The sequence below is a fragment of the Staurois parvus genome, unplaced genomic scaffold (genome assembly GCF_062004578.1).
Source record: "Staurois parvus isolate SC_StPar_1 unplaced genomic scaffold, SC_StPar_1.0 ptg000709l, whole genome shotgun sequence".
NCBI classification, from domain to species: Eukaryota; Metazoa; Chordata; class Amphibia; order Anura; family Ranidae; genus Staurois; species Staurois parvus.
The window spans coordinates 52,663-65,591 of NW_028318505.1; the positions used below are offsets into that span (position 1 = coordinate 52,663).

The 12,929-nt window shown below is 45.2% G+C and overlaps 1 protein-coding gene across 3 annotated transcripts in view; it reads left to right on the forward strand.

Annotated features, from left to right (window-relative positions):
• Positions 1-12,929, forward strand: part of ATG4C (autophagy related 4C cysteine peptidase) — a 53,543-nt gene that overhangs the window by 13,982 nt on the left and 26,632 nt on the right. For all 3 annotated transcript variants that reach the window (XM_089653379.1, XM_089653378.1, XM_089653377.1), the window contains exons 3-6: positions 2,616-2,699; positions 6,040-6,276; positions 8,779-9,097; positions 10,973-11,043. In XM_089653379.1, coding sequence (XP_089509505.1) covers positions 2,616-2,699; positions 6,040-6,276; positions 8,779-9,097; positions 10,973-11,043 — 711 coding nt within the window. The remainder of the gene's footprint in view (positions 1-2,615; positions 2,700-6,039; positions 6,277-8,778; positions 9,098-10,972; positions 11,044-12,929) is intronic.

Genomic DNA, 12,929 nt, shown 5'->3' on the forward strand with positions numbered 1-12,929 from the left:
GGTCTCAACTCACATCCTTTTCTTGGGCAATAAGCATCTGCCTTGACACAGTCCATGGTGATGGTGTGCTACTATATAAATGCTGGGGAATGTTTCTGACACTCATTAGAACAAAGGAACATGGCTTTGAGAAGCTACAAAACCTCTTCAACATTACAGAACAAGTCCAGTTGAGTGTGATGGAACTCCCACAGCACAAGTCCAGTTGAATGCGATGGAACTCCCACAGAACAAGTCCAGCTGAGTGCGATGGAACTCCCACAGAGCAGGTCCAGCTGAGTGCGATGGAACTCCCACAGAACAAGTCCTGCTGAGTGCGATGGAACTCCCACAGAGCAGGTCCAGCTGAGTGCGATGGAACTCCCACAGAGCAGGTCCAGCTGAGTGCGATGGAACTCCCACAGAGCAGGTCCAGCTGAGTGCGTTGGAACTCCCACAGAGCAGGTCCAGCTGAGTGCGTTGGAACTCCCACAGAGCAGGTCCAGCTGAGTGCGTTGGAACTCCCACAGAGCAGGTCCAGCTGAGTGCGTTGGAACTCCCACAGAGCAGGTCCAGCTGAGTGCGTTGGAACTCCCACAGAGCAGGTCCAGCTGAGTGCGTTGGAACTCCCACAGAGCAGGTCCAGCTGAGTGCGTTGGAACTCCCACAGAGCAGGTCCAGCTGAGTGCGTTGGAACTCCCACAGAGCAGGTCCAGCTGAGTGCGTTGGAACTCCCACAGAGCAGGTCCAGCTGAGTGCGTTGGAACTCCCACAGAGCAGGTCCAGCTGAGTGCGTTGGAACTCCCACAGAGCAGGTCCAGCTGAGTGCGTTGGAACTCCCACAGAGCAGGTCCAGCTGAGTGCGTTGGAACTCCCACAGAGCAGGTCCAGCTGAGTGCGTTGGAACTCCCACAGAGCAAGTCCAGCTGAGTGCGTTGGAACTCCCACAGAGCAAGTCCAGCTGAGTGCGTTGGAACTCCCACAGAGCAAGTCCAGCTGAGTGCGTTGGAACTCCCACAGAGCAAGTCCAGCTGAGTGCGTTGGAACTCCCACAGAGCAAGTCCAGCTGAGTGCGTTGGAACTCCCACAGAGCAAGTCCAGCTGAGTGCGTTGGAACTCCCACAGAGCAAGTCCAGCTGAGTGCGTTGGAACTCCCACAGAGCAAGTCCAGCTGAGTGCGTTGGAACTCCCACAGAGCAAGTCCAGCTGAGTGCGTTGGAACTCCCACAGAGCAAGTCCAGCTGAGTGCGTTGGAACTCCCACAGAGCAAGTCCAGCTGAGTGCGTTGGAACTCCCACAGAGCAAGTCCAGCTGAGTGCGTTGGAACTCCCACAGAGCAAGTCCAGCTGAGTGCGTTGGAACTCCCACAGAGCAAGTCCAGCTGAGTGCGTTGGAACTCCCACAGAGCAAGTCCAGCTGAGTGCGTTGGAACTCCCACAGAGCAAGTCCAGCTGAGTGCGTTGGAACTCCCACAGAGCAAGTCCAGCTGAGTGCGTTGGAACTCCCACAGAGCAAGTCCAGCTGAGTGCGTTGGAACTCCCACAGAGCAAGTCCAGCTGAGTGCGTTGGAACTCCCACAGAGCAAGTCCAGCTGAGTGCGTTGGAACTCCCACAGAGCAAGTCCAGCTGAGTGCGTTGGAACTCCCACAGAGCAAGTCCAGCTGAGTGCGTTGGAACTCCCACAGAGCAAGTCCAGCTGAGTGCGTTGGAACTCCCACAGAGCAAGTCCAGCTGAGTGCGTTGGAACTCCCACAGAGCAAGTCCAGCTGAGTGCGTTGGAACTCCCACAGAGCAAGTCCAGCTGAGTGCGTTGGAACTCCCACAGAGCAAGTCCAGCTGAGTGCGTTGGAACTCCCACAGAGCAAGTCCAGCTGAGTGCGTTGGAACTCCCACAGAGCAAGTCCAGCTGAGTGCGTTGGAACTCCCACAGAGCAAGTCCAGCTGAGTGCGTTGGAACTCCCACAGAGCAAGTCCAGCTGAGTGCGTTGGAACTCCCACAGAGCAAGTCCAGCTGAGTGCGTTGGAACACCTACTAGATCTACTAAGACCTGGATAATTCAGAACCTTCAGACACACAAAGTAATCCTTTATTTTTGACAAAGAGAGAGTTGTATTCTGCATCAGCTAGGGGACATCATTTTAATTGTTTCCTCCTCTGAGTTCCAATATATACCGTGACCATTCTGCCATCCGTAACCCAAAAAAGTCTCTCCTAGAATGGAGATGTCCACCCTCCTTTCATATCTGACTTACTGGGGTTTATTTACTAAAGCTGGAGAGTCCAAAATCAGACTCCCTTCTGCATAGAAACCAATCAGCTTCTAACCTCAGCTTGTTCAATGAAGCTTTGGCAATGAAACCTGGAAGCTGATTGGTTTCTATGCAGAAGGGAGTCTGATTTTGCACTCTTCAGCTTTAGTAAATAAACCCCACTGTGTCACTTACTTTAGGTTTGCCTAGGTTCTTAGGGCTCCCAACAGTGGATCTCCGTGAATTACTATTGAACTGCCAGTTCTAGTAATCCTTGGGAATTCAGAAACTTATTTGGAGATTCTTTTTTTTGTATCCTGTCTGACAGATGCACGCCTTGGACCCAGAGAAGGAAGTGTTTCATATAATTTTCCTTGTTCTTTTAGGCTGGGTCCTCAGGACAAGAACCTATTTTAGGCGGAATTCACCAGTGTTTTTGCTTGGGAAATGCTACCACTTCAAACTTGAAGGTAAGTCTCAGAAGATGCTGTGAACACTGAGCTTTGTTAAACAGGAAGTATGAAATGTTTCTGAAATACATGTACTTTACAACTTTTTATTTTATGGATGTTTTTATGGGTATTTTCTGATTAGATATTTTCCAGCGCCATAAAACTGCTGTTAACCAATGGGGGTAGAAAATGTTTCAGGACCAGCACCAGTGAGAATAAACATGGCCTCAGGGATGGTGGTCAGTAGGAGGAAGCGTAATGCCCCATCATTGGTATTAATGGGAGGCATAGTACCCCATAAGTGTTATCAGTGGAAGAAATCGTGCCCCATTGTTTGTGTCAGTGGGAGGAATACTGCTTCATATCATTGGGAGGAATAGTGCCCCAAGGGCTGGATAAAGGCAAGCAAAGGGCCACATTCGGCCCTCGGGCTGCAGTTTGGAGACCCCTGCTATAGAGGTAGAGTTACTCTACTAATGTGAAATTTTGAATGACTTATGTACGTTAATAAAAGTTACGCCCACTTGTGCATTACTTTCGATACAGCCCTTGTATGTAAAAGGAATCCTTTACATATACGGCTATACTATACTACAACTGTAGCTAAAATGCTATAGTATACTATACTGCTGTATGGGGGGAAAAAAATGGCTTTAGATGAACTTCTGGCTTGATGAGTTCTTCTGACGTGTTTAGACCTGTGCAGGACAATGAAATGATGAACTTTGACTTGTATTTGTCTTGCTCGTCTTATTCAATCACATCTTTGACAACAATTGGCAGTCTACATTATGCCATTTGGAGAGTCTGCAGATGTGCTCTGGGCTAACCGAGGACACCAACACTTCGTCTTTGGGACACCAAGAGCAGAAAATTCTCTTGAATACAGTTCGGCGTGTTTTTGATGTAAATTATTATTTTTTTTTATCCACTTTAGGCCCCCAACCCGCATTGCACTGCAGATGGGTGGCTCCTATAGGCATCGGGACATACCTGTACGTCGCTGCCTTCTTCTGGGTTCAGGGTGCGCGTGCGTGTAAATCAGTCTATCCACTTTTTGACAGTATAGGGCTCTGAACAGTGTTAGTTTTTTAGTAAATTGCAGCACTTACTACACACATTAACACTTGTTAGGCACACAACCCCTTGATTACCCCGAGATGTTAATCCTTTCCCAGCCAGTGTCATTAGTGCAGTGACAGTGTATAGTATTACCGTAGCACTGATTACTGTATTAGTGGAACTGGTGACGTCAGTGTCAGTCATGTCCCAACCAGTGTCAGTTACATAGTCTGGCTGAAAAAAGACAAAAGTCCATCCAGTTCAACCATTTAAAAAAAAAAAAAAAGTTATAATCCTACACCCACAGTTGATCCAGAGGAAGGCAAAAAAACCCAGCAAAGCATGACCCAATTTGCTCCTGCAGGGAAAAAAATTCCTTCCTGATCCCCCGAGAGGCAATCTGATATTCCCTGGATCAACTTTACCTATAAATGTTATATCCAGTTATATTCGATGTATCCAAGGAAGAATCCAGGACTTGAAGCAATCCACTGAGCTGGCCAGAACCAACTCTTGAGGGAGTCTATTCCACATTTTCACAGCTCTCACTGAAGAAACCTTTCCGTGTTTGGAGATTAAATTTCTTTTCCTCCAGCCTAAAGAGTGCCCCCTTGTCCTCTGTGATGACCTCAGTTGGTGACAGATTGTCTATCACAGTCCCACTGTAAGGCAATGATCACCGCCATTACTAGTATAAAAAAAAAAAATTAAAAATTCCAGCATATATGCCATATTTTTTCTAATATTTTTTCAAAATGTTTGGTCTTTTTAATTTGTATTTTTTTTTTCGTTTTATATAGTAAAAAATAAAAAAACAGTGGTGATCAAATGCCACCAAAAAAGCACTCGGTGTGAAAAAATATTTTAACTTCATTTGGGTACAGTGTTGCATGACCAAACAATTGAAGTAGCACAACGCTAAATGGCAAAATGGCCTGGTCATGAAGGGAGTAAAACCATCCAGAACGCAAGTGGTTATAAAATAATGGTACTCAGGTACTCAACCGACTACAGCTCGTGCCTGCACATGGCTGACTGTTTTTATAGGCCTGCCATCTTCCCTCCCACATTTTCCTGTTGGCCAGTAAGACCACCTATTATAATGGACCCACAGGAAGTTGTGGAAGACCAGCCCAGCTCGACAAAAATTGGTATAAAATCGATTTGAGCTTGGTGGAATTTATCAGGTAAACGTTGGATGTATCTTATTAGATGCAGTCACTCTTTGGGTATTCAGCCAGCCACTGCTGTTGTGGCTACCTGAATATAATAGCTGGCATTAGATTAGTGTGGATGGAGGAATCCATTGATTTTCTCTCACAGGCTGAACATGATAAATCAAGCCATGTGCTGAAAGAGAAATGAAGCCATGTATGGTCCACTTTAGACTGGTGACACTGTTGCCGATTGTTTGGCATTCAGCTTCAGAAAAAAAATGTCGGTAATGTAAACCACCTAATCTTTGCTCTATGAATAGAATGCAAAAACCTTGAATAAAGCCTTGGAGCCTTGAACTTGGTGTGCTCTTTTATGCACATATGGATTTCCGCTTCCAACCTCCTATCTCTGGTCTGTTCTCACTATTGATCATTAGACCACCCATCGTGGTTATGGACCAACAGTAAGATTTGGGAGGAGGCAGGCCTTGGCTGGTTTAAACACCAGAGTTTTCAGCTCTGTAAACTATTAAAATGGTTTCTTTGTCTATTTAATACTAAATGGCCTCTAGCTGCAGACACTGTGGAGCAATTCATTCTCAAAGTTCAACGGTGAAGTCCTTAGTGTTCCATCTGGGCACTCTGTTCTCTCCCGCGTCCTGTGCTTACATTGAAAATAAGAAGGCTAGCAGGCTGCCAAGTCACTGCTGGGAGGGGAGTGCTGAAATACAGAGAGATGGGTGAAGGTAAAACTGAGAACTTTCCATTGTGACTGCAGCTACGAAGGTTAATGAAGGCTTGGTAAGGCTAGAATAGGTAAATATTTTCAGGCTGTGGTTGGTTTCAATGAATACTAACCCCTCACAGTAGGTACCATCAGGTACCTTGTGTTAGGAGAGAATTGATTTTGGTGACACCCAGGTACACTGTTAGATGTCCACTTTTGTGTCTAGGCATGCCTGTAGAGTTAGAACATGCCAGGGCACTACCAAAGACTAGCCGCTTACAAAGAAACCTGTGTGCATGATCTGTATATCAAACAAAATTGTTTGGGGGGTCCTTTCTGGTTTTCTGGGGTTTTTTTGCTGTGCAATCGCCCTACCTCCAAATTGCATAACCAATGAAGCTTTGTTTTACAGACTCTAGTGAGGTCTTTCCTGATGTCTCGGAGACCAAGACGGTGGCTAATGGAGATGCATGTGGTACAGTGGAGGAGTTCCGAAAGGACTTTATCTCCAGGATATGGCTGACATACAGAGAGGAGTTCCCCCAATTGGAGGGGTCAACATGGACAACAGACTGCGGTTGGGGCTGCACTTTGCGGACTGGACAAATGCTGCTGGCTCAGGGACTACTAGTTCATTTTATTGGACGAGGTAGGTGTGATGAGATCTCTTCTGTTTGTATGAGAGTTTCTATCAATGTTCTATAAACAGGGCTCAAAATTTCAAATCCTGAGCTACTAGTGAGGACTTAAGCTGCTTGTCACCAGTTGCCCTGCCCCTAATTCCACCCCTAAACACGTCCTCGTTCTCATGAAATTACACGGTTAAATGTTTTATGCCGAATGAAGGGAGGGGAGGAAAGGAAAGGAGTGAAGGGAGGAAATTGAGGGAAGGAAGGAGGAGAAGGGAGGGATGGAAGGAAAAGGAGTGAAGGGAGGGAGGAAAAGAAGGGAGTGAAGGAAGGGAGGGGGTGGAAGGAGGGAAGGTCGGACTCACATGGATGGTTCCCAGCTCACATGCTCAGTCAGCAGCATCACAGGGATGCCGGCTGCTCTGTACACAATTTCCCACCTGCACATCCTCTTCTGCACAGCATGGACTGGAGTGTCTGAGCACAGGGAGAGGCAGAGCAGATCCAGCCTCTCTCCTATTGGTATGGGGGGGGGGGGGGCTGGGCACTGAGGAGCACACAGGGGGGTCCCAGAAAGAAACTGAAGGATCGGGGATGATTGGTGCAACAGTGGGGGTAGTTACAAGGACCGATCTCCCTGTTTGGCTTTCAATGAAGCGGCTGAAAGCCACGGAAGGGAGAGGAGGAGAAGCGGCTTCATTGAAAGCCATACAGTGAGATTGGTGTTTGTAACTGCCCCCGCTGACACCTCTCCCACCCACCACTAGTCCAGGCGCTGCTCGCCTCCATATTTCCACTCGCCCAATACGAGCAGGCGAGGGGAAATTTTGAGGGCTGCTATAAAGTTCATAAGATGTAAGTGTTTAGGTGCAGCATAGAAAAAACGATGTAGCATAGTCTAAATCGGCCATTCTTACTCGTGGTTCCTCCAGAGGTTGCAAGGATTTCCTTGAACTGTTTCTGTTTGACTTCCAATTTGATGGTTCTGGGGCCAATACTACTTAGCAGAGCAAGCAACATGATACCAATGAGCTTTTTAGCTGTCTGTAAGGGTGGTATTCTGACTTTTACCACTGACCCTCCATGTCAGGGGCATTTTTTTCCCACTGACCACTAATGAATCTGTATTCGTAGGGTACCCCAAGATCTGAAAATTATTACAAGGGTTCCTCTGGGACAAAGTTTAAGAAGCTTCTCTAAATTTCCAACATTCAACAACGTTTTGTGTAATCTAAAAGGATTTACATTGATTAAGCCTACCTTTTTATGGTTTTGGATAGTGGTGAAGGCTTGAAACCTTTGTCAGGTTTTTATTTTGCATCCCTGTTAGTAAGACTTCCTTTGTCCTGGTCAGCACTGTTCTGGGACTAAAAGTAATGGAAAATCCAAATTTTCGAGTTGTCATTGGAACAAGAATAGAAGGAAAAGAGGGCTAAGAGGGCGTTTCCTTCAATTTGGAGAGATTTCCTTTCACTTGTGTGCAGAACAGGAAATGAAGGGAAATCTCTCTCAAATAGGACACAAATGACAAAACGGGTCTTAACCATCCTTGACTCTATAGAAAGTTTGGTGCGGGGGGGGGGGGGGGGGGTGTATTGAACATTTGCTATTCAGATACACTGTTTTACTGGTTATTTGCATTCGTGGTCCATTGGGAGTTTATATAGTAATTGTGAAGTGTATTTTTGCTAAACTGAGTCTTATTTACTGGGTTTCCCATTAAAGCAGACCTTTGCAGTAAAATTCAAGTTAAGTTTTACTTATTAGATCCAGGCACCTACCTTGTGAGTGTTGAAAATAAATAAATAAATTTGGTGCTAATGATCAAAATGATCAAAAAAGTTAATTATATACTGGCCATATTCTTGTCTTCAGCACTTGGGCAAAGGTGAGCTCACTCTCCTTATGGTGGAATACAGATATGTTCAAATCTCACAAGACTGGGCTGTACTTTCTCCGGACTGGAGCTTCATCTTGTAAGATTTAGGGTGCCCATCGTTAGCCTTTTGGCAAGAATTCAGGATTATCAACATCACACTCTGCAATGCGGAAGAAAGGGTGAGGTAAGTATATACCTATGGGTACCTTTTTTCTAGTACAACTAGATGGTGATTATGTGTGGAGGGGACCCGGAACTACTAAGCAGGTCTTGTATTTTACAGCAAATTTTGCTTTAAAAAAATGGGACAGCCAACCCCCAGCAAGTTAAAATGGCCTCTGCAGCATTCGTTATATTAAGATTGCCATTCACATATTCATTGTATTAATGTTCTCGCCTTTTTTCTGTTTGAGGGTTCACCATGTACCCTCCAACATTGGTCATATTTGATGCTCAAGTGAACTTTCAGTTTAAATCTGTTAAATGCATTCCACATACGTGTTGTGCATTTGTCTTTTTTATGCCCTCCTTCTTCTTCTTCTTCTTCTTCTTCTTCTTTTTTTTTTTTTTCTTTTTTTTAAAGATTTTATTACACGTATGTGTTTTTTGTTTTCTTTTTATTTCTTTTATTTCCCTCCTAAAGATTGGCTATGGCCCTGTGCCCTAGACATTTACAGCCCTGAGGCAGACTTCTGGTCGGGTAACAGCACAAGAAAGCTTGCTCCAATTGAGGCATCGTATGTTGACCATATCAACTATGGGACCACCTCTAGCAAACCACTACAGATCAAAGACTATGATGAGAATAACCAAACTGAGTTCTACCACAAGAAGATAATCTCCTGGTTTGCAGACCACCCCTTGGCTGACTTTGGTATACATAAGCTGATCAAGCTTGGCAAGAGTTCTGGCAAAGCTGCCGGTGACTGGTATGGCCCAGCCATCGTATCTCACCTCTTGAGGTAAGATTTGAGTCTGGCTTGAATATGACTGAGCTAATGAGATCTTTGGGATATAAAGGGACAGTCTGGGGACTTAAATTAATAAACTCTCACTATAAACACCCCCAAGAAAAGTCACACTTTCACCCATGAAAGCAAAATTAATACTAAAACCTTTTCTCTTTGTGAAACTCAAAAACCCCTTAAATCAAATGTATCAAACAAGAAAATTATAAATATAAATTAATAAATAAAATAATAAAAAAAAAATAAAAAGTCCAAAATTAAGTGTCCAAGTTCCTGTACTATACTCAGGACAAGGAGAAGGCGAGGCCGCAATGAGCCAATCATTGCTTTGTGGCTTAAAGGAGAGAAGGGCACAGGGGTTGACTGAGGTCATGTCTGACTCTGCTCTTGCACTGTCCAATCACAGGCTGGGGTGGGGCTAAGACCAGGATGACTAGCTTAAAGCAGGCCATAGACAGGTCGAAAACTGGTCTTTTTAAAAAAAAACTAAAAATTGGTCATTTGATTACCACCAACGGTAAAAAAATTGGCCGATATTCGTCCCATCTACAGCCGGCATTTAACCCCATAATTACTTCTGTCCCTTGCAGAGAGCTCCGCTATTATATTTTATATGAAAAAGTCTTGCGGTTGCAACAATGTGTCCATTTCGGATACAGATGGTTTTATTTGGATACAAATGGATACATTGTTGCAACTGCAAGACTTTTTCATATAAAATATAATAGCGGACTGGAATTCTCCTCCTCCTCCTTCTCGTCCTCCTCCTCCTTCTCGTCCTCCTCCTCCTTCTCGTCCTCCTCCTCCTTCTCGTCCTCCTCCTCCTTCTCGTCCTCCTCCTCCTTCTCGTCCTCCTCCTCCTTCTCGTCCTCCTCCTCCTTCTCGTCCTCCTCCTCCTTCTCGTCCTCGTCCTCCTCGTCGTCGTCCTCCCTCCTCATCCTCCTCCCCCCTCCTCTTCCTCTTCCTCCTCCATCATTGCTGGGAAAATTGGCAAATTTTCCAACATGCCCGATAAACAAAAATGTGCAAAAAGCCTGAAAAACGACCGACCAATTAATCCAGTAACTGTGCAAAAATCGACCAATTTTTTATTTTTTTTCCCCGGCCGAAAAATTGGATGATTTTCGACCCGTCTATGGCAGGCATAACTACAATGTTGTCTGCAGAGAAGTCTAAAGGTGGGAATACACGATTAGAAAATCGACCGATCGGTCATCAGACAACCGAGAGGCGTTCGTTCGTTGGTCAAAATCGTGGCCCATATTAACCAATCTAAAAAAATCGTTCGTCGGGCAATACGCAGTGGAAGTGATGCAGTGTGCGTCTGACCTTGAAGCCACGCCCTTCCGGCCAGAGTGAGCGATATACACAACAATTCTAGTTTATTACATGACCTATATACATAAATAGCAATACATAAAATATAATCTGCAGAATTCTGCTTTCATGATCTCATCAGGCCAATCTACTTTTAACATTTTGGATTTTTCATTCGTGTTTCTGAAGATTCCCTGGGCATAAACATCCGGGTCATCTTCTGTTTCTGCTCATGCGTGATAGCGCTTGATAGATTTATTTTTTTCTTCGTACGACCGTCATACCACCGCATAGAAAATCGGTCGTTCGTATGCAAAACAACAACATTTTTTACTGTTGTTAAACCGGATTTTTTCGTTCACAATATCGTTATCGGTTAAAACATCCCGCTCATCAACGAAGAGAAAATAGTTCGATCGGTGGTTCTGCGAAATTTTTTGTACGATTTTCTTGTATACGGGGCATAAGTGTGAGACCTGGCTGTGCTGTTCAGCAGGGGTGTGTGGATCACAAGATCGCCTGTGTAAAGTTAACTTTTGTTTCCTTTCCCAGAAAAGCAATTGAAGAGTCTGTAGACCCAGAGCTGCGAGGGATCACGATTTATGTTGCTCAGGACTGTACGAGTAAGTGATTTCCACAAAAACTGAAAAAAAAAAAAAAAAACAAAAAACATTACCCGTTTATTCTCAATGAACATGTACTTTTGTATTTAAGTTGAGATTTAACTCAAAGTTTAAACTGTATGTTGAGGCAAAAATAAAAACAAAATCTGCAATACATGAACATTTCTTTACATTTTATCCCTTTTAAATATGCTGCATGTTTAGGAAAATAACTGCTGTGCCTGTGATAGTGTGCTCCTACCAGGGGCGGACTGACAACTCGTGGGGCCCCTGGGCAATAGGGGATCATGGGGCCCCTGTGTCTTTGCCCAAACTCAAAAAAGCCTATGAAAAAGGTACCAGGGGCATCTCATGGGGCCCCCTACTGATCCCAGGCCGTGGGGCAGTGCCCGAGCTTCCAAATGGTCAGTCCGCCCCTGGCTCCTACCTCCCTGCCTGTCATGAAAACCGTGTATTTCTAACTCTGACATTCTAGCATGTGGTGGCAGCCCTGCCTACTTTATTTCTGATGGATTACAAAGAACACAGAGCTCTGTCCATATGGGCTACCTCACCCCCTTGTCCATATGGGCCCTCCACGCACGCCCTTTGACAATAAATGGGCCCTGTTCTTGCCCATATGGGCCCTCCTCATGCCTCTTCCTCACCTGCAGGCAGGGCCGGTGATAGTCTATTTTGCGCCCTAGGCAAGATCATCTACTTGCGCCCCCCCCAAAAAAAGATAAAGAATAAAAATGTTTAAAAAACATAGAAAATATTAAATCAACAAAACTTGAAACTGCTAAATTTCTTTTAATTTGCAAAATTAAAGTGCCATAAGATAGCTCTGACAGATCCCAGGGTTGAATTCCCCAGGCAATGGGGGGAGATAAAACGCTGTGACAGCAGGCAGCCCACACACATAGAGAACACCTGAACTGAGCGATCCCACACAATGACAGATCCAACAGAACACACCACCAACACTGACACAGATCAGCAGGCACTAGAAGAGCAGGCTGTGGGAACGTGATGATGTCATCACTCACTGACACTTTGCACATGTGATGGATGGCCGGCCGGGTCACACACAAGACATCCAAGTCAGACATTACCTTCCACCGCAGGCACAGCCCCGTCTCCTCTGATGAATGGGAAGAGAAGGGCTGGAACTCCACAGTGATTATCCGCCGTCATTCGGCTTGCAGTAATGGACGGAGTCTGAGAGGAACACTGGAAGGAGTGGCAGCTCACCTGCTACACTGGCCCCAGACACCCGGCATCTTACGCTTTCTGTCCTTTCTTCCTTCCCCTCTTATTATTATACAGTATTTATAAAGCGCCAATAGTTCGCTCAGCGCTGTACATTACAGAGGGGGACAGAACATGTGACAGAACAATACCAATACAATGCAAAACATGAGGGGATCGAGGGCCCTGCTCTTTCGAGCTTACAATCTAGGAGAAATGCCCCCTTCCCTCAGCTGAAGGATCATTCAAGACGTGGCGGCATCCCACAGAGTGCCAGCCTAGGCGGCCGTCTAGTTTGCCTAGTGGAAGCATCGGACATCTGCTCACAAAACTTCTGGCAAGATTAGTAGATGCGTATCTTGGCACTTATAGAACACATGGAACAAAACTGTTTGTTTTCATATTTCAGACCAAAAGCGTGTCAATAGAAGTTTATTGTTGGTTTTTACAAAAACTTTAAATTGGCTAAATACATTCCAGTTGCATCAAAAAAGTCTTGTTTTCTTTAGAAAGCAGCTACTATAGAAAAGCCTGTCCCCTGCCAGCCTGCTGCAGAGTAAGGCCCATGCTATCTTTATGGAAGAAGTGGTCTGTCCGCAGAGGTCTAACACGTCCTCTGCCAGATCTATAGCTCTGCAATCAGCAAAGTTCATGAT